This window comes from Myxocyprinus asiaticus, chromosome 24, assembly GCF_019703515.2.
Source record: "Myxocyprinus asiaticus isolate MX2 ecotype Aquarium Trade chromosome 24, UBuf_Myxa_2, whole genome shotgun sequence".
Classification (NCBI taxonomy): domain Eukaryota; kingdom Metazoa; phylum Chordata; class Actinopteri; order Cypriniformes; family Catostomidae; genus Myxocyprinus; species Myxocyprinus asiaticus.
The window spans coordinates 33,936,721-33,959,020 of record NC_059367.1 but is presented as its reverse complement, the minus strand read 5'-3'; the positions used below and the strand labels follow the sequence as shown (position 1 = coordinate 33,959,020).

At 39.8% G+C, this 22,300-nt stretch overlaps 1 protein-coding gene across 2 annotated transcripts in view; it reads left to right on the top strand.

Annotated features, from left to right (window-relative positions):
- The window catches only part of LOC127414638 (disintegrin and metalloproteinase domain-containing protein 9-like), a 67,627-nt gene extending 46,009 nt beyond the window's left edge, over positions 1-21,618 (top strand). Inside the window, exons 14-23 of one of the 2 annotated variants that reach the window (XM_051652823.1) lie at positions 2,484-2,679; positions 3,162-3,267; positions 3,351-3,534; positions 3,639-3,719; positions 4,685-4,790; positions 6,611-6,752; positions 7,009-7,075; positions 9,878-9,907; positions 10,702-10,772; positions 20,074-21,618. In XM_051652823.1, coding sequence (XP_051508783.1) covers positions 2,484-2,679; positions 3,162-3,267; positions 3,351-3,534; positions 3,639-3,719; positions 4,685-4,790; positions 6,611-6,752; positions 7,009-7,075; positions 9,878-9,907; positions 10,702-10,772; positions 20,074-20,134 — 1,044 coding nt within the window. In that variant the 3' untranslated portion in view covers positions 20,135-21,618. The remainder of the gene's footprint in view (positions 1-2,483; positions 2,680-3,161; positions 3,268-3,350; positions 3,535-3,638; positions 3,720-4,684; positions 4,791-6,610; positions 6,753-7,008; positions 7,076-9,877; positions 9,908-10,701; positions 10,773-20,073) is intronic. The other variant, XM_051652824.1, reaches the window with a different exon arrangement.
- The last annotated feature ends 682 nt before the right edge of the window (positions 21,619-22,300 follow it).

Here is a 22,300-nt window from a genome sequence, read left to right as displayed (position 1 = left end):
TTCCAGGCCATTAGACGATATTCGGCACTTCAGCTCTGCCTCGGCACTTTTAATATTCCCTTCCAATTCCACGAGTTCTTGTACTTTGGATTTTTTGGTGAATGAGGCATACTGTATGATCTGGCCCCTAAGAACCACCTTAAGTGCCTCCCAAGCCACACCCACAGAGGATACTGAGGACCAGTTGGTCTAAATATAGACATTGATTTCAGCCTTTAGCATTTGTTGAAAATCAGGATTTTAAAGCACTAACTATATGATTTCTTTTTCTCCATATGTGGCAACACCTCTAAACTCACCAGGGCGTGATTTGAGACTAAAATGTTTCCAAATAATAAAAAAATTTATAGAAATAAAATATAAATTAAAAAAAATCTATTCTAGAGTGAATCTTATGGACTGATGAAAAAAATGTGTAGTCCCTACCAGATGGGTTCAAAAGTCTCCAAATATCTGTAAGACCTAGATTTTTACACATCCTGTGAAGCGTCACTGTTGCTCTAGGGGGCTTTGCACACTTTTGCTTCACTATGATCAAGGACTGAGTCCATCAAAAGATTAAAATCTCCTCCCAATATTATATCATGAGGGGTGCCAGTGGCTTGCAACATCCCTTCAAGATCTATAAAAAAGCCCTGAACATCAATGTTAGGTGCATAAATATTCGCCAAAATAAGACTTTGTCCCTGAATTTCAGCTAAAACAATAATGACTCTTCCTAATTTATCATTAGTCTGTTTGAGAAATTTGAATTGTAGATGTTTACTTATCAGTGTAATGACTCCCCTGTTTTTACTTGAGTCAGCTCTATAAAAAAAATGCCCACTCCTTATTTTTCCAATTTTTCAGCTTCCTGTGGGGAAATGTGCATTTCTTGAAGAAACACTATATCATATTTCTTACGCTTATGAAGAGAAATAACCTTCCTTCTTTTTATGGGGTGCCCCAACCCATTCACATTCCACGTGGAGAGAGACAGTCCACTCATATTAACATTTAACATTTTGACATGTAAGAAAAAATAGATTGTGTGTCAAAAACAGGATTATGAAGACCACATTCCAACATTAGTGCAACAGTCAAACCCCGAACATTCCCCAGAACCAAACAAACAGAAAAAATAAAAATGTGTGCATTAACCCTGCGCACGACAGCGCCAACTGGCATCCATCCTTCCAAACTCGTACAGTCCATGCACGCCTACGAGAACCTCCTCAAAACTTTGCCGTCAGATTGCTCAAGTCTGGTGATTCTATACAAATTTTGTGAGACAGAATTACACAGCAAATAATAATCTATAAAACAAACTCCAGCCAATAGGCAGAATAAACACAAAGAGCGGGTAGCTTCATTTATAAAACTGTCCTAAAGGTGTATTATTCTACAAAATAAACTCCAGCCGTTAGGCGGAACCAGCACAAAAAGAGCATGCAGATTCTTCAGACAGTCAAACGAATGTTCAGTGAGCCAGTCCATTCGGCTGCAACATGAGTACAAGCAAATGACTTACTCTCTCCAATGACTTTGCAAGAAATACTCCACAAAATAAACTCCAGCCGATAGGTGGCACCAGCACAAAAATAACCTGCAATTTCCTCAAACTGTCAAGCAGATTTTCAGATTTTCCAGCCGATAGGCAGAATAAGCACATAGAGCATGTAGATTAATCCACTATTGGGGACTAGTTATTTTAATTAGCCAACCTCCTACTTAGAATTTAAGAAACGTTAATTGAATTAGTGCTATTTTAGTGAATTTCTATCTTAATACTGCGGAAGGTTTTGTTTTGAAAATTTTTACAAGTATTATTGTTACATATTGTTTTGTTTTCTTTCCTAAGATGAACTAAATACATTTTGACAGAAATAGAAATATATTCTAGAGTCTGTATAGTCAAATTTTGCAATTTTTTAAATCTGTGATTAATCGCGATTAACTATGAAAAATCATCGAATTCATTGCGATTAACTATGAAAAATTGCGTGATTAATCGCGATCAAGTACTTTTATCGACTCGCAACACAAATTTTTTTATCATGTATTTTGTGCCTACTTGAATATTGAGATGTTAGCTTAGCAACATGCTAACGTAAGACTCTCTTGGGCGAGTCTTTTGTGTGGTTCATGCGAGGAGATATTTATGTGGCATGTGTACATTTATTCATTTAGAAGACACATTTATCTAAAGCGATTTACAAATGAGGAATACAAAAACAAGCGATTTCATTTCTGTACACATTAAGTGACCATTAACAGGAGTTGCTGCCCATGAAAATCTTTCAAATTGACCACTTATGAGGTTTTATTTAGTTTAGGATGCCTTAGAAGGTCACTGCCTATGTAGACAGTGAGGCAGCTCACTTGGTTTTAGAACAGCTTATATATACATGTATATGCCATGACAATATGCTTTTTGCGTACAAGTTTCACACTGTAATACATATCTATGTATGTGTGTGTGTCTCTGTCTGTTTGTATTTTAGTTTTTAGCTGGTGGCACAGTTTGCAGAAGCAGCACCGATGAATGTGATTTACCAGAGTACTGTAATGGCACATCTGCCCTCTGTCAGAATGATGTCTTTAAACAGAATGGCCATCCCTGCAAACAGGACCAGGCGTACTGCTACAACGGCCAGTGCCAGCACTATGAAACCCAGTGCCAGGCCATATTCGGCACTGGTGAGTAGTACATAAAATAATACTTCATCATAAGGGGCTGACTGATTATGAAATTATATATTGTAACACTAGTGTTGTTTAGAAATGATAGAATGTGTACTTGCCATATGTCTTGCCAAATGTTTCCTGCACAATCATACACCATGATTTGATGTATAACACCCTTAAATATTTATTTGGGGCATTTGAATCACTTTTTATTATACTTGAAACACTTAAGAGAACATGTGGCAGTAATGTGAAAGTCACATTGTAGCTGGACAATGTAGTAAATGAATCAATCACACCCTCTACTGATAAACTCAAGTAATACATAGTTTCAGAATAGGTTGGAATAACTGTTTAAGTTAGATTCAGTTACAGCAATTAAATTCTATAAAAGTAGTTGGTTGTTTAATTGATGATAAAATGGCTTTAAATAATTGAAAGTAGAAAAGTTAATTTACACAACTTTGTTATTGTTTGTGTCTGTGTGTGTGCAGAGGCTAAAGCTGCTCCTGAGCTGTGTTTTAAGGATGTGAACTCCAAAGGTGATCGCTTTGGAAACTGTGGCTACCATTCCAGTGGTTTCAAGAGATGTGAGAGCAGGTAAAACAAAGCAAGACACACAGCATTATATGCAGTCAGTTCCAAAGGAACGTGAATACACACACTCTCTCTCATTCACTCAGGAATGCCATGTGTGGAAAGCTCCAGTGTGAGAATGTTCTCTCGTCAGTGATTTTTGGCATCAAGCCGTCAATCATCCAGACCCCCATCGCTGACAAAACCTGCTGGGGTGTGGACTTCCAGCTGGGCTCGGACGTGCCCGATCCTGGCATGGTCAATGAAGGCACCAAGTGTGGAGATAAAAAGGTGATGGAGGACAGAGATCCTCGGTTCCTCACACACAGAATTTTGGGCCAATTGACGGAACCGCATCAAGCCTGTGTATTTTTTATTTCTTTTTTGTATTTCAGGTTTGTTTGAATTATGAATGCAGAAGCGCAGACGTGCTGAATTATGACTGTGACGTTGAAAAGAAATGCCACGGCCATGGGGTACATATGCATATACGACCCACACTTCCATGCCACCATTTTCCATCATTTACACCCAGGGACTAAAAACGAAATGTTTTTCATTTTGGTTCGTTCTGAGCAAAAACTGTATTTTTTCATTTTGGTTCAAAAGTTCTGCAGCTTCCTTTCCAAATGGTTACCGGTTAGAACAAAATAAAGGAACGGTTAATAATGTTATTTTTAAAATGACAGTATCTGCGGTAAGGGGTGGGTGAAATACTAATTGTAGCATTATCAGATCTCACAAGAGAAGCAAGCAACCTGGTCTGGAAAAATGAGCTCAAAATAAGCCAGTTGCCTCAAAATAAACAAAAATTAGCTTTTTATCACAATAGAAATCATAAGCATACAGTTAATCAACATTTAAGTAAAATTTTAATTAAAGATCTGCTTCTGAGTCAAAACCCGGCAGCATCAAATCTGTATTAATGCATCATATCTAACAATAATTCAGTCAAGACTTGGAAATAACTGAGAAAAGTACTTTTTACATCTTATAATATTTTCCTTGTATCTGAATTAGCCGTGCATGTGTACTGTATGTAGTAATTATACATAGTTGTTAAGAAAGTCTTCATTCACGGAATGCGACATCCACAATGGACAAATAGATATGTGTGATGGAGCAGTTTCCTTGAGGTTCAAAGCACGTTTCATTTTTTCGGGCAAACATGAAGTTCCAAAAATATACTGTGATAAACACTTTGGCCTTTAGTTTCATTAAAAAAATGATCTGAGCAAAATTAACCGGATAAAACCGGTTTCCAGCATTTAAAAATAACGTTTTCACTCCGGAACAATTGAAAATCACTTTTTTCTGTTTTTTGCTAAAACTTTCGTTCCTTGAACCGTTTTTAGTCCCCGTTTACACCTACTCTGGAATCAAAAATATCTGTAGTCTCTTATGTGTGCTGCTTGTGTTTATTTGTGTTCGATTGTTTCAGGTCTGTAACAGCAATAAAAACTGCCACTGTGAATATGGCTGGGATCCTCCATTCTGTGAGGCCTCAGGGTACGGAGGAAGCATCGACAGCGGCCCCACCTGGAACGGTAAGACTACTTGCCAGCCACACTGCTACAGCTTTAGGGAGAAGTAGGATTAACAGTACATTTTACACACGTCAGAGGTAAATGATATCTAAAGCTATCCTATTCCATGCCCACGTACAGCCCACAGTCCATTTATTGACTGTCTAAGCATATTGCGCACAAATATTCAGTTCAACTGCTCGCGAAGAGTATTACGCACTTATTTTTGCGATGGTCTATTTGGTTTAGTCTATTTCAGATAACCCCACCCCTAAAGGCATGTAAAAACAAAACAGTCTCTGGTTTGTCAGTTTAGATGTCAATCAGAGGGTCTCTTCCTGTCTAATTCGGTGTTTCTTGGCTAGAATAAGCTGCAATGTGGACCAGACCCTTTGCTTAATTAAAAGCCTGGCCACGCGTCAAAATCGATATATATATATATATATATATATGAGAGAGAGAGAGAGAGAGAGAGAGATTGATAGATAGATAGATAGATATATATACACACATATATATATAGAGAGAGAGAGAGAGAGATAGATATATATATATATAGAGAGAGAGAGAGAGAGAGAGAAAGATATATATAGATATAGATATATACACACACACACTGATCAGCCACAACATTAAAACCACCTGCCTAATATTGTGAAGGTCCCCCTCGTGCCGCCAAAACAGCGACAGCCCACATCTCAGAATAACATTCTGATATGATATTCTTCTCACCACAATTGTACAGAGCGGTTATCTGAGTTACCGTAGACTTTGTCAGTTTGAACCAGTCTGGCCATTCTCTGTTGACCTCTCTCATCAACAAGGTGTTTCATCTGCAGGACTGCCCCTGGCATCATTCGGAGTAAATTCTAGAGACTGTTGTGTGTGAAAATCCCAGGAGATCAGCAGTTACAGAAATACTCAAACCAGCTTGTCACCAACAATCATCCATGCGATTATCTAATCAGCCAATCGTGTGGCAGCAGTGCAGTGCATAATCAGATACAGGTCAGGAGCTTCAGTTTATGTTCACATCAGCCATCAGAATGGGAAAATGTGATCTCAGTGATTTGGACAGTGGCATGATTGTTGGTGCCAGATGGGCTGGTTTGAGTATTTCTGTAACTGCTGATCTCCTGGGATTTTCATGTACAACAGTCTCTTGAATATACTCCGAATGGTGCCAAAAACAAAAAACATCCAGTGAGGGGCAGTTCTGTGGATGGAAAAACCTGATTTTTGGGCAGAACTGAAAAAGTGTGTGTGAGCAAGGAGGCCTATAAACCTGACTCAGTTACACCAGTTCTGTCTGGAGGATTGGGCCAAAATTCCAGTAACTTAATGTGAGAAGCTTGTGGAAGGTTACCCAAAACATTTGACCCAAGATAAACAATTTAAAGGCAATGATACCAAATACTAACAAAGTGTATGTAAACTTCTGACCCACTGCGAATGTAATGAAAGAAATAAAAGCTGAAATAAATCATTCTCTCTACTATTATTCTGACATTTCACATTCTTAAAATAAAGTAGTGATCCTAACTGACCTAGATAGGGAATGTTTTCTACGATTAAATGTCAGGAATTGTGAAAAACTGAGTTTGAATGTATTTGGCTAAGGTGTATGTAAACTTCTGACTTCAACTGTGTTTTATATACACACACACACACACACACACTTACTTACATGAACTTATTGAAATGATTAAATCAGTTATCAGTTAATATTTTTAGGTCAAAGGGGTTTATCTGACAAAAGTGGTTGGGAACCCCTGAACTAACAGTGCAAATCTTCTGTGTTAAATTAATTTTTCTCTCTCTCGCTGTAACTCTACACTCAGATAAAGATACCTCCACAAGAGATGGTCTGCTTGTGTTTTTTTTCCTGGTTCTCCCTCTGCTGGCGTTGGCTCTGTACGTCTTCTTCAAGAGGAATGAGCTGAAGCGGCGCTTTTTCAGAAAGAAACGCTCTCAGGGCTACGAGTAAGTACATAAAGTAACGTATACTTGGCCTTTCACAGCCACTGACATCACTGCACTGAAATGATGTCATCAGCTCTGAGCAGTCTTTCACCACAAGCAATTCCAGGTCTTCTAGAAGTGGATCACATGTAAATGTTTTGTTTGTGTTTATCAGTTGAAATGCATTGAAGAAATAATGTTTAATGTGTTCAGTTTGATCTAGATGTTTATAGTGGTAATATGGATCAGTTGTATCTGATTTTTATTGTTTACTCAGAACTGACAGTAGACCGCAGACTACTGCATCCCAGCGGGGAAACTCCAACAGTATAGTAAAGGATGGGGTGAGTCTGCTAAAACACAAGTCCCCTTACACTGCAGTACTCTTTTAACGACTATGATACTGTTGCCATTTAAGTCAAAATATATATATATATTGCTGTATCTTTAGTTATTAGATGATTTACACAACATGTGCCTGAGCTATCTGCATAACATAACTGTGCAAAAGCCCCCACTATTCACATTTACAAAACATTATTAGATTGTTGTGTAAAGAGGGAAAACAGATTTTAAACCTTTCCCACTAAGCAGTAAAATGCCAGTTTGATAGATTCTTGAAACAAACAATTCATAAACAGTTCCAAGAAAAAGACCAGTCCTTACGTTAAAGGAATAATCCGGGTTCAATAAAAGTTAAGCTCAACCGACATAATTTGTGGCATAATGTTGATTAATAATGTTGATTACCCCAAAAAATTATTTTGACTCATCCTTTTTTTTAAAGCTACACTATGTAAGATATTTTTGTTAGAAATGAACAAAATTCTTCCAAACCATGTTTGTACCCCAATTCACTATGGTAAGCCTATAATAATTATTTATATTTTAGAGATGTAGGGACGGATTTGGCGGGAAATTGCATACTTCCTTCATTTGTCTGTGCGTGTTTACGTTATGTCCATAAATAAAGAAAAGAAAATCCATCTATTACAGCGCGTGTATGTGCGGTGATAGGTGTGGTAGTAGTGTGAAGCTGAAAGCTTGTAGCCACAACAAATGAGTGGCATTGACCATGGATCTTTCAAAAAGGCAACCTCTGGGCAGTCAACCCTTTTAAAAATAAAGAAACCTCGAACCAAGAAGAGTCTGAAAGCACAAAGGGAAAGCGACAGAGCCCGTAATAAAACACGAAACAACATCAGATTGGCTTTTCAGAGGTGGCGACAACTCCAAGATCTTAAAGGATTTAAAACCGACCCAGAGATGGAGTTTTTCTTGCTGGACAGGTAAGATATTTTATTGGACCGATAGTTAGCCAGGTAGCTCTCTTAACGCGGTAGTTCGTTAGATAGCATTAGCCACTCTAATAGGGCAATTTATTATGGATTGTGACACTGCAGTGCTTTCAATTTCATTTTTGAGGAAGGAAGGACAATGGAAAAAATTTAACTTTTATGCTGGTAACAATGCCAATCTCTAAACAAGTTGCTACCTTGGTCTATTTGCCTGCTTGCTAAGTTATAATAGTTTGATAATAGTTGATTTTATCTGATATGACTAGCAATAGTTATGTCTAATGTCATCGTTGCCTAACTTTTGTAATGCTATTTATTTTAAAACAATAAGTCAGTAAGTAAAAACAACATCGGGAGATATGCGTCTTACCTGCTCATAAGACATATTTTCGGATATCTGTCTTTTTCTTCCTTTTGTTATTTATTTATTGATTTATTGAGGGGAGGGGGGCGAGTTTTGCTGTCATGAGTGACATTCGCTTTGATAAGATGCTCAAATGTAACCATGGTTAAACCGGTACTCCTCAAACCATCATATTCATCCGCGAAAAGAGCATAGTCGAAGCCCAACTCACGTATTTACCAAAACAATGTTCCGCCGCAAGTAACTTGTAGTTTTATGCTTCAGCCGCTAGATGGCTAAAAGTTGCATAGTGTAGCTTAAAAAAAAAAAGGGGCAAAAAGCGAGGTTACATTGAGGCACTTACAATGGAAGTGAATGGGGCCCATTTTTGGAGGGTTTAAACACAGAAATGTGAAGCTTATAATTTTATAAAGCATTTAAATTAATTCTTCTGTTAAAACTCATGTATTATTTGAGCTGTAAAGTTGTTTAAATCGTCATTTTTACAGTCATTTTAGGGTTTGACATTACATCGCCATGGCAATGAAGTTGTAAAATTGACTATAACTTAACACAGAAAAGTACGTGATTTTATCACACTAAAATCATGTTAACATGCATATTGTTTACATCTTGTGGCTATAATTTTGAAACTTTTGAGTATTTTAATGTTTACAGATTGGCCCCCATTCACTTCCATTGTAAGTGCATCACTGGAACCCAGATTTTGGCTTTTTCTTTTAAAGAAAAGGAGGGACGAGTCAAAATACATTTGTGTGGTAATCAATATTATGCCACAAATGCTGTCGATGTACTGAACCCAGAATGTTCCTTTAAGTCTGGTTATTTAAGTACATGGGTGAATCTTCAATTAGGGGAACTTTGGCTTGTCCCCAACCCAGACATTTTAACATCCCTTCCATAGTTAATGACTAAAAAGTGTTAATATCATGACAGTTACTCTCAGGTATTTATTAGTAAAACCTACAAAACCTACAAAAAGTACATTTTTAATAACAAAGATTTGCTATTTCCCATCATTACCATCACTCCAGGCATTTTAGAGCGTAAATAATTTCCCAAAAAGTTTGTTTTATATTTGGTATAGAAATGAAAAATGACAGGGGAACACATCTATTCCACTGGCAGAACAGAGACAGGTTGAAGAAATACAAGTGAAGTAATGCAATAAATTGTAGAATTTTTATTATGAAATTATTTATTTTATAAGAATCACCCAATATATAATGTGATTTTGTAGTTTAATGTAGTATACACATTGGGATAACTGCGTCACAGTACATTGTACACCGTACAACAGTACATACTGCATATCGGTCAATAGAGACCGTGAGACTTTTGTACGTACAGTATACAAACTATATAACAATATGCAGTTTATAAACTTGGAGAAAATAAGATATTTGGTCTGTAAAAGAAAGTAGAATTTCTGCTGGTATAAAGAAAATGACCAGGCTCCTTTCTTTTTCTCTTCTATAATAAAGCACCAGGCTCAGTTATTGCCACCAGAGGAGGTAAATGACTGCATAATATATATTGTAGAAGGCTTTTCATTTGTACTGTGGGGCATCTCTACTGCTGCTGCTTATACAATCCCCTCTAATCTGCACTTTCCCTAACTTTTCTTTTTATCCATACACTTTGTCTTTTGAAAGAGGGATGGTTTCCTTTACAACAAAACCCCTCTGGTACTGTCAAAGTAAGAACCACCTCACAAATTTCCAAGCATTCACATACTGTACATGCACACTCTGTAGAGGGGTTTTGTAGTACACTTTGTAGCATGTCGCTATAATAATAATCTCTCTGATTTACTCTTGTACTAACTATGACTTGACTTACACTTTAACAGTATTACCTTTTCACTTTAGTGCAATTGTTTCCTTTACAGCTGAGTGATGCTCTAACTTGCTGTAAAGATTTTCTGAAATTATGTAATATGGATATCCATAATAGATTACAGAAAAGCTTATTAGACCCCTAAAAAATGTTAGCATCAAATTATCTGCTTTTTTTGCATTTGGTTTAAATGCATCAGTTTGTGATGACCAAGTTTTGTGCTGAAATTATGATAGCATCATAGACTAATTGAGAGAATATGTGCTGTTATAGAAGCTTGCTTTAACAAGCCCTGATCAGAGCATGGAATCATTTAAGTCTTATAATGATTGCTCTTCCTGTGATTTGACCAAGTTTAATTAATCTAATTGTAATTAAGAAAGTCATTCTAATTGTAATTTGATTTCATTTACCTATAATGCCTTCATTTGTGCATTAGTAACATGACCTTGTATGTGTCTCTTTGCAGATGGTTCGGACTAATAAATCTGCTTCTGTGCCATCTTATGCCACCAGACCGCCACCACCTCCGTTTGCACGGTAACAATTTACAGTGGTTCCTCCGTGCTGTATGCCACACTCAGATTCCTCTCTTTTGTTTAAAAGAGCAGTTCACCACAAAATGAAAATTCTGTCATTATTTACTCACCCCAATTCTTTTATCTGTAGAACACAAAAGGGAAAAAAAAAATGTTTTACCATAATGAACATGAATAGTGACTGTCAAGCTTTAAAAAAAAAAAAAAAAATCAAACAAAAATAGACTTTGTGTGATGAACAGACTGAAATTTAAGTTGTTCATTCTCAAATCAAATCATTGATCAACTTCCATCGGCAGCACTCAAATCAAATATGGCAACTACGGATGTAAATATCATTAAATTCTCTTGGTGAACAAACGTCATGACCTTAAACCTGCGCTGTAGTCACCATATTTGATTTGGGCACACGTTTGACGTCATGACATTTGGTAACTTTTGGTCATGACGTTTGGAATTTTCATTTTTGGGTGATGCTTTTAACACATCGAGTTGAACCTAAACTGAAGAAAAAAAATTATTCGTCTATGCATGTTAAATGATGGAATATTTAAAACCATAATTTTATCATTAAAGATTATGTTTAACTTTTTTTATGTTAAAATACCTTCTCTTATCCCAGTTTAATATGCAGAGACAACTGTAAGCAAGCCATTTGTAGGTTAATTTTCTCATAAATGGTAAACACTGTGTCTCTGTGGCACTATAAAAATTCCTCTGATTGGTTTAAGCGACCCATCCATTTCGACATAATAACATTGACTTAACCAATGGCATGAATTGAGGGCAGGACTGTCTGTTTGTTCGAACAACAGCAGAAGGGGGGCATATTTAGGCCACGTCCACACTAATATGTTTTAGTTTGAATTGAAAATGCATCTTTTTCTCTACGTTTTGGCCTCCGTCCACAATGAGACAGCGGTTTTGACAGCGAAAACGCAATGAATGTTCCTCATTCGAATTAAATGGATGAGGGAAAAATGCCTGAAAGTGAACCACCTGCAGCCTGAAGGGCGTGGTTAGGACCTTAGGCAGATAGCCTTTTCTGGGTTTGACAGTGGCTTTTGAAAGACCAGGGCCAAACTCCAGACATGAATTGTCGATTGATAGTGCATGCAGGTCACGACCCATTTTACTGAGGCCAGAGCCAGCAGTAGTGCAGTCTTACCAAAGAGCATGCGCAAATCAACAGTGTCCAAAGGCTTGAAGGGGGGCCCTGCGAGAGCTTTTAGGACTAAAGTTAAGTCCCAAGTCGGGACTGTAGCCGGCCGAGGTGGGTTTAATCGTCTTGCTTCTTTAAGGAACTTTATGATTAAATCATGCTTGCATATAGTGGCGCCGGCTTCATGTGTGTGATACGCAGATATAGTCGCCACATACACTTTGAGCATTGATGGAGTGAGTCCTGCGTCTAATCGCTCTTGAAGAAATATGAGAATTTCATGTATGGGGCAGTTTACTGAGTCTTTGCCATGTGAGAGACACCAATCAGTGAATATATTCCATTTTAGCACATAGAGGCATCTCGTGGACAGTGCTCTGGCCTGTAAAATTGTGTTCATGACTGAATGTGTCAGTTCTGGCACGTTTAGCGCACTCTGTTCAGGGGCCACACATGCAGGTTCCACAGCTTGGGCTGGGGATGCCAGATTGTGCCTTGCGCCTGAGAGAGGAGATCCCTCCTCAGCGATATTTCCCATGGCGAGCTGTACAGCATCTCTATCAATTCCGGAAACCGTGGCTGGTTGGGCCATTTCGGCGCAACCAATAGAATCGTTTCCTTGTCCACTCGGTCTTTGCATATGACAGAGTGAATTAGGCACATCAGGGGAAGCACATACTTGCGTTTCGCCGGCCATACATGGGCCAGCTTGTCATGGCAACATATACAGGTGCATCTCAATAAATTAGAATGTCGTGGAAAAGTTCATTTATTTCAGTAATTCAACTCAAATTGTGAAACTCGTGTATTAAATAAATTCAATGCACACAGACTGAAGTAGTTTAAGTCTTTGGTTCTTTTAATTGTGATGATTTTGCTCACATTTAACAAAAACCCACCAATTCACTATCTCAAAAAATTAGAATACATCATAAGACCAATAAAAAAAAACATTTTTAGTGAATTGTTGGCCTTCTGGAAAGTATGTTCATTTACTGTATATGTACTCAATACTTGGTAGGGGCTCCTTTTGCTTTAATTACTGCCTCAATTCAGCGTGGCATGGAGGTGATCAGTTTGTGGCACTGCTGAGGTGGTATGGAAGCCCAGGTTTCTTTGACAGTGGCCTTCAGCTCATCTGAATTTTTTGGTCTCTTGTTTCTCATTTTCCTCTTGACAATACCCCATAGATTCTCTATGGGGTTCAGGTCTGGTGAGTTTGCTGGCCAGTCAAGCACACCAACACCATGGTCATTTAACCAACTTTTGGTGCTTTTGGAAGTGTGGGCAGGTGCCAAATCCTGCTGGAAAATGAAATCAGCATCTTTAAAAAGCTGGTCAGCAGAAGGAAGCATGAAGTGCTCCAAAATTTCTTGGTAAACGGGTGCAGTGACTTTGGTTTTCAAAAAACACAATGGACCAACACCAGCAGATGACATTGCACCCCAAATCATCACAGACTGTGGAAACTTAACACTGGACTTCAAGCAACTTGGGCTATGAGCTTCTCCACCTTTCCTCCAGACTCTAGGACCTTGGTTTCCAAATGAAATACAAAACTTGCTCTCATCTGAAAAGAGGACTTTGGAACACTGGACAACAGTCCGGTTCTTCTTCTCCTTAGCCCAGGTAAGACGCCTCTGATGTTGTCTGTGGTTCAGGAGTGGCTTAACAAGAGGAATACGACAACTGTAGCCAAATTCCTTGACATGTCTGTGTGTGGTTGATGCCTTGACCCCAGCCTCAGTCCATTCCTTGTGAAGTTCACCCAAATTCTAGAATCGATTTTGCTTGACAATCCTCATAAGGCTGTGGTTCTCTCGGTTGGTTGTGCATCTTTTTCTTCCACACTTTTTCCTTCCACTCAACTTTCTGTTAACATGCTTGGATACAGCACTCTGTGAACAGCCAGCTTCTTTGGCAATGAATGTTTGTGGCTTACCCTCCTTGTGAAGGGTGTCAATGATTGTCTTCTGGACAACTGTCAGATCGGCAGTCTTCCCCATGATTGTATAGCCTAGTGAACCAAACTGAGAGACCATTCTGAAGGCTCAGAAAACCTTTGCAGGTGTTTTGAGTTGATTAGCTGATTGGCATGTCACTATATTCTAATTTTTTGAGATAGTGAATTGGTGGGTTTTTGTTAAATGTGAGCCAAAATCATCACAATTAAAAGAACCAAAGACTTAAACTACTTCAGTCTGTGTGCATTGAATTTATTTAATACACGAGTTTCACAATTTGAGTTGAATTACTGAAATAAATGAACTTTTCCATGACATTCTAATTTATTGAGATGCACCTGTATATTCCACTACTGTTGTGTTGTCCAAACGAATCAGAATGTGGTGATTCATAATATTGGAATGAAAAGCTCTCAAAACTAGAAAGACAGCCAGTAGCTGTAGGCAGTTGACATGTCACGGCCGTTTCACACCTGTTTCCAGGTGTCGAAAGTCGGGCGTCCATTACACACCGCGCAACACCTGTGTTGTATGCATTTGCGGTCAGCACTTTCTTTCTGAAAGCTTGACCCAGCATAACACCTTGTTGGTAAAGGGCTGGCGCTGTCCATGGTGCGAGCAACCAGTCAGTGACGAGTTACTGCAATGCACAGGAAAATGAAATGACTTCAGTGGTAATGTTTTTTCAGTTTGAACTGAAACAGATACAGAAGAATTGTCTGTACGTGCTCGTTCGTGAGGTGCACACGCATGATCTCCTAAAAAGAAGATTAACTGGCTGGGGAAAAGTGTGCTTTTCGCCAGTTGACATTAGACCAGATTTTCCATATGCAAAGCAGTAAGTCTCTGTGTTCGCTCAGTAGTACCTCTGATTGGCTAGTAATAACCAGTCACTGAGGTAATTAAAAAAACACACACCATTCATTTTCAATGGGGTGAGCACCGCATCGATACATTTCGTGAACGTGCGGGGAGCCAGAGACAGACTGAAATGAAGGACTTAAAATTTAATCTAAAAATCTGCCTATAACGCGGTGCAATTGGTAAATGAAGTACGCGTCCTTCCGATCTATTGACGCAAATCAGTCCCGAGGACGAATGTGCGATAAGATCTGTTTCTGAGTTAACATTATGAATGGGCACGTCACGAGCACGTGATTCAAGCGTCTCAGAACTAGAATGGGCCGAAGCCTGCCGTCCTTCTCCAGAACGAGGAATTAATGGCTGTCAATCCCTCGATTGTTGTAAACACCAGCTCTGACACATCCATGAAGACTTGCCACGCATTCGCGCAGCGGGACAGCAGGCTTATTCATTCAAATGAAACAAATGAATTGCGTTCTTGTGAGAAGATTGTGTATTTCGGCTCGTAACACTGGCGCGTCTTCGGACGGAACCGTGGAAGACAGAACGCCGTTGAAACGGGGCGGCCAACATGCAGATTGGATCGTATAACCATGTTAGATGTTTAACCATGTTTTTTAGCACCCAGTCGGAATGCCAGTAAGGCCTCACCACACATCCACGTAAGGGGACAGAGGGCAATTTGGTATGTACATAACATGATATAATGCAGCAATCACCATAGGGAAGCGGTTGCGTATAATATGAGGCTTTGAAGTGGGAAAGCCCTTTATTGAAAAAGTGTGAGCGTCTCGTGTGAGCGCTGTACTCTTTTACAATCTTTGTATGTTCATACATGATATAATGCGCAAACTTTATTGCATGTGATTAATGTGAGACACAGAAAACAACATGTTGAACAACATTTTGAACAACAATATTCCTTCCCCACTGCTGTTTGTCGGGAAAGTGGGGAACAGTAATGTGTCAGGAGCACTTTTGCGGCGCAAGGCGGGCGCTGATACGGCTGCTTCCTTTTGGGCTATGTGTGGCTCGGCGGTGGCAGGTGCCAGCGCTGAGGCAGCAGATATGGGGCTTTTAGTCGGGCGCTGGCTAGAAACAGAGCAAGGGTGAACCGGCTGTGATGTACTTCGTTTCAGCATAAAGTGTTTCATAGCCTGTGATTGCTGCTGAGTCGCAACGTAACGCTCAGCAAACTTATTCATAGAGCCACCAAAGAGGTGGCTGGAGACACTGGAGCATCCAACAGAGTGGCTTTTTCCTTATCACACATTTCTGTGAGGGTCAGCCATACATGTAGATCCAGAACTACCAGGTTGCCCATGGACTTGCCGATGGCCTGCGCAGTGACTTTCGTAGCACGCAGTGAAGTCTGTAGTGGTGTCGAGCTCTTTGAATGTCACTGGATTGATGCCTTGCTTGTCCATTTGCTTGAGGAGCTTGGCTTGAAATACCTGGAGCACCATCATTGTATGGAGTGCTGAACAAGCTTGGCCTGCCGCTGAGTAAGCTTCTCCAACCAGTGCGGACATTTGCCAACACGGCTTGGAAGGTTGTATGGGGCGTGATTTCCACGCCCTGTTACTCGCTGGGCAGAGGTATGCCGTTACCGCCTCCTCCACAGGGGGTAGTTGGGCATTTCCGTTCTATTCCCTGTGATCCACATTAGAGAAGATGGCGTCACTGCGCGAGCGTGCTGAGAAGGCCGCACACCAGGACTTAGACAGTTCGTTATGAACTTCGGGGAAGAATGGGGCAGATTTGCGGAATGCGGCCGCTTGACGGCGTCCAGACTGCAGGAACCATTCATCGAGGCGAGACTGTTCAGGTTCCTCTGGGAGAGACCACACTCTGACACACTGGTGTCAGGAGCACAACCTCTCCCTCAACGTCAGTAAGACAAAGGAGCTTGTGGTGGACTTCAGAAAAAAAGACAGAGAACACAGTCCCATCACCATCAATGGAGCACCAGTGGAGAGAGTCAGCAGTTTCAAGTTCCTGGGTGTCCACATCACTGAGGAACTCACATGGTCCATCCACACTGAAGTCGTTGTGAAGAAGGCTCATCAGCGCCTCTTCTTCCTGAGACGGCTGAGGAAGTTTGGAATGAACCGCCACATCCTCACACGGTTCTACACCTGCACTGTGGAGAGCATCCTGACTGGCTGCATCTCCGCCTGGTACGGCAATAGCACAGCCCACAACCGCAAAGCACTGCAAAGGGTGGTGCGAACTGCCAGACACATCATCGGAGGTGAGCTTCCCTCCCTCCAGGAAATATATACAAGGCGGTGTGTGAAAAAAGCTCAGAGGATCATCAGAGACTCCAGCCACCGAAGCCATGGGCTGGCGGTATCGCAGCATCAGGACCCGCACCAGCCGACTCCATGATAGCTTCTTCCCCCAAGCAATCAGACTTTTGAACTCTTGATCTCCCACGATCAAAATACATCAGCACTGCACTTTATTACCCTTACTCTTATATCTCACACCGGACTGTCATAAATTATATTATTATTATATTATATTCTCTCTTAACAACTGACTATCAACCGACAGCCTGAATGTCAATACAGTACAATACTGTACATTCTATATATATATATATATATATATATATATATATATATATATATACTTTTTTATATATCTTTATTTTTTATTTTTATTGAATAATGTGTATCTATATAGTGCGTATTGTATACTGTACAGTGTATGTTATTATTTGTATACTGTGGAGTGTAATTATGTGTATAACAGATGTTTAAATTGTGTTGTGTTAATTTGATGTTATTGTAAATTGGTACTGTCTCATCACTGTCACGATTGCTATGTTGATCGGAACTGCACCCAAGAATTTCACACACCATTGCACTTGTGTATATGACTGTGTGACAATAAAGTGATTTGATTTGATTTGATTTGACCACTCAAGCTTAAGCTCTTCGACTGCCCTTGTAAGGATGCGGAGCATCTCCTTGTCAGTGGCGCGTGCATGCTCCTCGCTGGGGGAGGGGCGGCAGCATCATCCACTGACCACTTGCCTGATGCAGCGAGAGACATGACATCATCATTATCATCCCCAGCATCAGAACCGCTGAACGAGACCAGGCTGCACGCTCTCTCAGAGCGCTGGAGCTCGTCTTGTACATCGGAAAACAGCGTATCGGAAAACATGCGCTTCGTGGAAATTGAGGGGCTCGCGGGGTGTGTGCCGGCACGAGGACCACCTCAAATTCATCCTGCTCGACCTCGCGGCCCCTCCTTGTCTCCTCGTGTGATTCCTCGGGAATCACAGAAGAGGCTGGTGGGAGGGCGCATGAGGCTGAATCCTCCCTGAGGGTGATTCGCAAGCGAAGCGTCTTGAGACTCATGCCCTCACAGTGAGGACAGTCTGTCTCCATGAGAGCTGACTATGCGTGGGCACGGCCCAGACAGTAATTGCAGCTCTCATGCTGATCTGATGGCGGGATGTGCCTCTCGCACAAGGAACACCTACGGAACGACATCTTTGTAAAGACGCGAACACGTAAGCGACTCTTTTAGATATATAAATAAATATATAATTTTATACAATATACAATACACAATATACAATTGCTTTGTAAGAATACACAACACCTGCCGAAGCGCTGCGGGGAATCAGGACGCTGAGGCCCGTTCACCAGCGACGCGTCAAGCAGTGAGGTGGAGTGATGTTCGCCGGAGCACTGCAGGGAAGCGGAGAGTCTTCTTGTTGCCTTGAAGATTGAGCCTGCTGACTCAAAGGGTAGAGGGCTTCTAGACAAGAGATGATCGCTGTCTTAAGGAAGAAATTCTGAGGAAATGGTGTTTGTGCACCTGCTTTTATAGCAGACAGCTTTGCACCAAAACAGGCGGGGCTCAAACACCATAGCCAGTATTAGAATAATGCGGTTATTTTAGAGAGGTTTCAGTTAGGTCCTGTAAGAAGGCACTCCCCCCATATGCGTTAATAAACGCAATGTCAAGTGTACTGAGTCATAAAGGAACACTTTTTCTAGGCCACTAATGGGGCTTTTGCACTGCACGGTACATCTCAACTCGACTCTGCTTGCTTTTTGGGGGTTTTCCACTGTGGATATTACCTGGTACTTTTTTTAGTACCACCTCGGTCGAGGTTCCAAGCGAGCTGAGCCGATACTAAATGTGACGTCAAAACCCTGCAGATCACTGATTGGTCAGAGAGAATCGTCATTACCAGCATCACTGGATTTGCAACACGGGACATCAACCCGCTAGTTTTAAAGTTAGCAACAGCGATAGTAGTATCATTTGTTCACGCGAATTTCAAATTGTAAAAAGAATTGGCTGTGCACAAAACCACGCCGTGGTCAATAAACGAGGTGCAGACGTTTCTCTCGTTATCGACGAATGAAACAACGCGAAATGAAAGTCTTTCAGGAAGTGTCTCAGCTGTTGGCTGCACACGGCTACCACCGGACCCACCAACAGTGTAGGGAAAAGTTAAAAAAAACTTAAAAGTGACTACAGAACCATCAAGGACCACAACATTCGGAGTGGTTCAAACAGAAGAAAGTGGAAGTGGTTCGACCAAATGAACACTATCTATAGCAATAGACCAGTGAGCAATGGGAGGGAGAGTGCCCTGGACTCGGCCACGGCGTTGTTGGAGTCCACGATGGAGGATGGTACGTTTTGTTAGGTTAACTCTATAGTCTGCTTGAAAGCTTCACTTTATTTAGTTGACCAGCTACTGGAAAGCTTGCTTCTAAAACAACCAGGCCAATTTAACTGTTACACTTGTGTAAAATCACCATGCAACAACTGCTTTATGCAGCACAATAAGCTAGTAGCTAACAGCTAGCGGTCGTGTTATTGTTTATGGTCAGTAATGTTTGTGTCGCATTTAAGATGATGTCAGGGCAGTAGAGGCGGCGCAGCTATGACGATCAGCCTATAATCCCACCCACATTGCACTAAACTGCAGTGGAAAAGCAAGCTCAGAAATGTAAAGTGAGCAGAGTTGAGTCAAATCGTAACGTGCAGTGGAAAAGTGCCATAATTAGACCAGAGTCTTCATCTCATGTGTGTATGCATCATTTTAAATATATTTACCAAAAGTACTATTAATTTCATTTGGGTTAAAAATTATTTTTAGACTAAAAATTGTACCTATAATAGCCTATTTTCATCCCTTAATTTTAAACAAAATCCAAATAATTCCAGTGCTTTTAGGGAAATGTCAAATGTCAAATCTAGTTAGTACTTTTTAAAGGCCTTAAATCTGCTCCCAGTCTTCAATTTTCTCTTTTTCTCTGTTCTCTCCAAAGACCACCTGCTCCAACCCAACAACTCATGCCTCAAAGACCAGCGCCTGCCCCCCCAGTATAACACACAACGCACATGTGAGACTGTCAGTTGTATTTCTATGACGATGGACAGGTCTAGTGTAAATGTACAATGGGTGGAGTCGAGGAGGAATCATGTGGTCGCACTCTCCCCACTTATTTCCCTGTCGGTCAGTACATCTGTCAACTGTCAATCAAACAGTGAGACAGTCACTGTTGTGCAAAGAACTTCCACTAGCAATACATCACAGAGTTCAGGGTGGGAGCAAGAGAACTTGTTAGCCAATCAAACGGCTCCCATCTGTCTCTGATCAAACAAAAGATGTTATTGGCAACAGACTGATATACTAATTGTGTTCTGATTTTTTGTGCTCTATAGGACCACTGCGACTGATTGCACTTCGGTAATATTCACTGTTTTATAGAAATCAAACATGGTTCTCCAGAAAAACAAAAGTTGTTATGTGTAAATGACAAATGGAAAATGCTATAATTTACTGTACTAGGTATCCCTAAGATATTACAACTTTATCAAATTACTCACAGTATCTAAATGGCCCTTGGTAACTGCAAATCATTCTCTGTGCACTGTGTAACATAATAACTCACATTCAGGTTTTCTAATTCTGCAGTGCTTTGTTTTATTAGAAAAGAGACTAAATATTTTTTTTTAATTGAATTTTGTTGCTCCCTAACAGAGTGATTTAAATCTGTAATTTTACCATTTATACATAGTTTTTTTTTTTTTACGTAGCCTACTTTAATTTATATGTAACGTTTAGAGAAAATCTATTTTTTACTTTTATTTGCCAAGTGAAATTCTGTCCCCATTGAGGAAAAAAGTCAGGTAAACATATGAATACTTGTTTTTGAAACTGACAGATTCTGACACTTTCTGTTTTACTGCTGGTTTTACCATGGTTTTTTTTTTCTTTTTTTAAATACAGAAAACTATAACATTGAAATCAAAAAAGTTGAAGCATTTCTCCTGTCGATTTAAAGGGCTACATGACTTTATGCATGATATCACATACTATGCCATAAATACCAAGTTACTTCCTTTCTAAAAAGGTTTTAAAAATACCATTTTGTCTGCATGTTTCAAATGCTTGTGAATGACAAATGTCCTTGTGATGAGCGTTATTTGACATAGATGTGTATAGTTCAGTATATGTGTCAAGTCATGCACCCTTAAGCACACAACCAGTTGTAACATGCCTCTGCCGACCACCATAGCAAACTCAGCCAAGTGCCATACAGTACAGTACATGTCTGATAATAATGAATATTATTTTACATCACTGTGTTATATTAATGTGTATGATTGAATGAATGATAGATTTTCCCCTTCTTGCACTGCATTTCCATTCATGTAAGTTACAGGTGAAGCAGCTGATAGCAGTTGATGGTTTGTTGATGTTTTATGAATCAAGGATAGACTCAATTGTCTTTGGGCTAAAACTTTAGCGTGTTTGTGATGATTTTGGTTTTGCATATGAAAATAAAAATCACTGGTATGTTTCTAAATATGCTGTAAAGTGCATTTGTTAACATCTAGACATGCAATGTGAAATACTGCCAAAAAGGGCAGAAGAAAAACTTCTCTTGATTGCACAGTGCTCCCATCTTATATAATATTGACCATATAAATAGGCAGGAATTTAACCCTCATGTTCAGTTGAGATGGACTGTACTGTCTGTGTTTGGGGTCCTAGAGAGTCCAGTGATGTAGATGAAAAAATAACCACAGTAATTTAGAAATTAGCCTCTTATTTCTTCTTTAAATACTTGTCATATTTTCCTCTGACCTCAACAAATCCTGTTAGACAAATATTATTGCTGCTGTATGTTTTAATGGGGTAAAAACTGAGGTCTACAGCCTATATTCCTCCGTTTTGCCACAAAGTACACATGCACATTTCAGGAATGTGACCTACTGTTTGGGGTCAATTTGACCGCATTAAAAACAAACAATTGGAAGGAGTGTACTTCTACAGTGTACACCAGTCAAAGAATCTCATGTGAAAATTCATTGCATTAATAAATGATCTCTCTGGGGTCACTGCGTAATGTAGATTTTTTTCATAGACGTTTGAATTGCATTGAAATTTTGTTCATAGTCAGTTCAGGTGATACACTCCAATGTTAAGTGCATATTACATATACATAAATAGATTTTAAATACATATACATTTTAGTTGGAATGTGT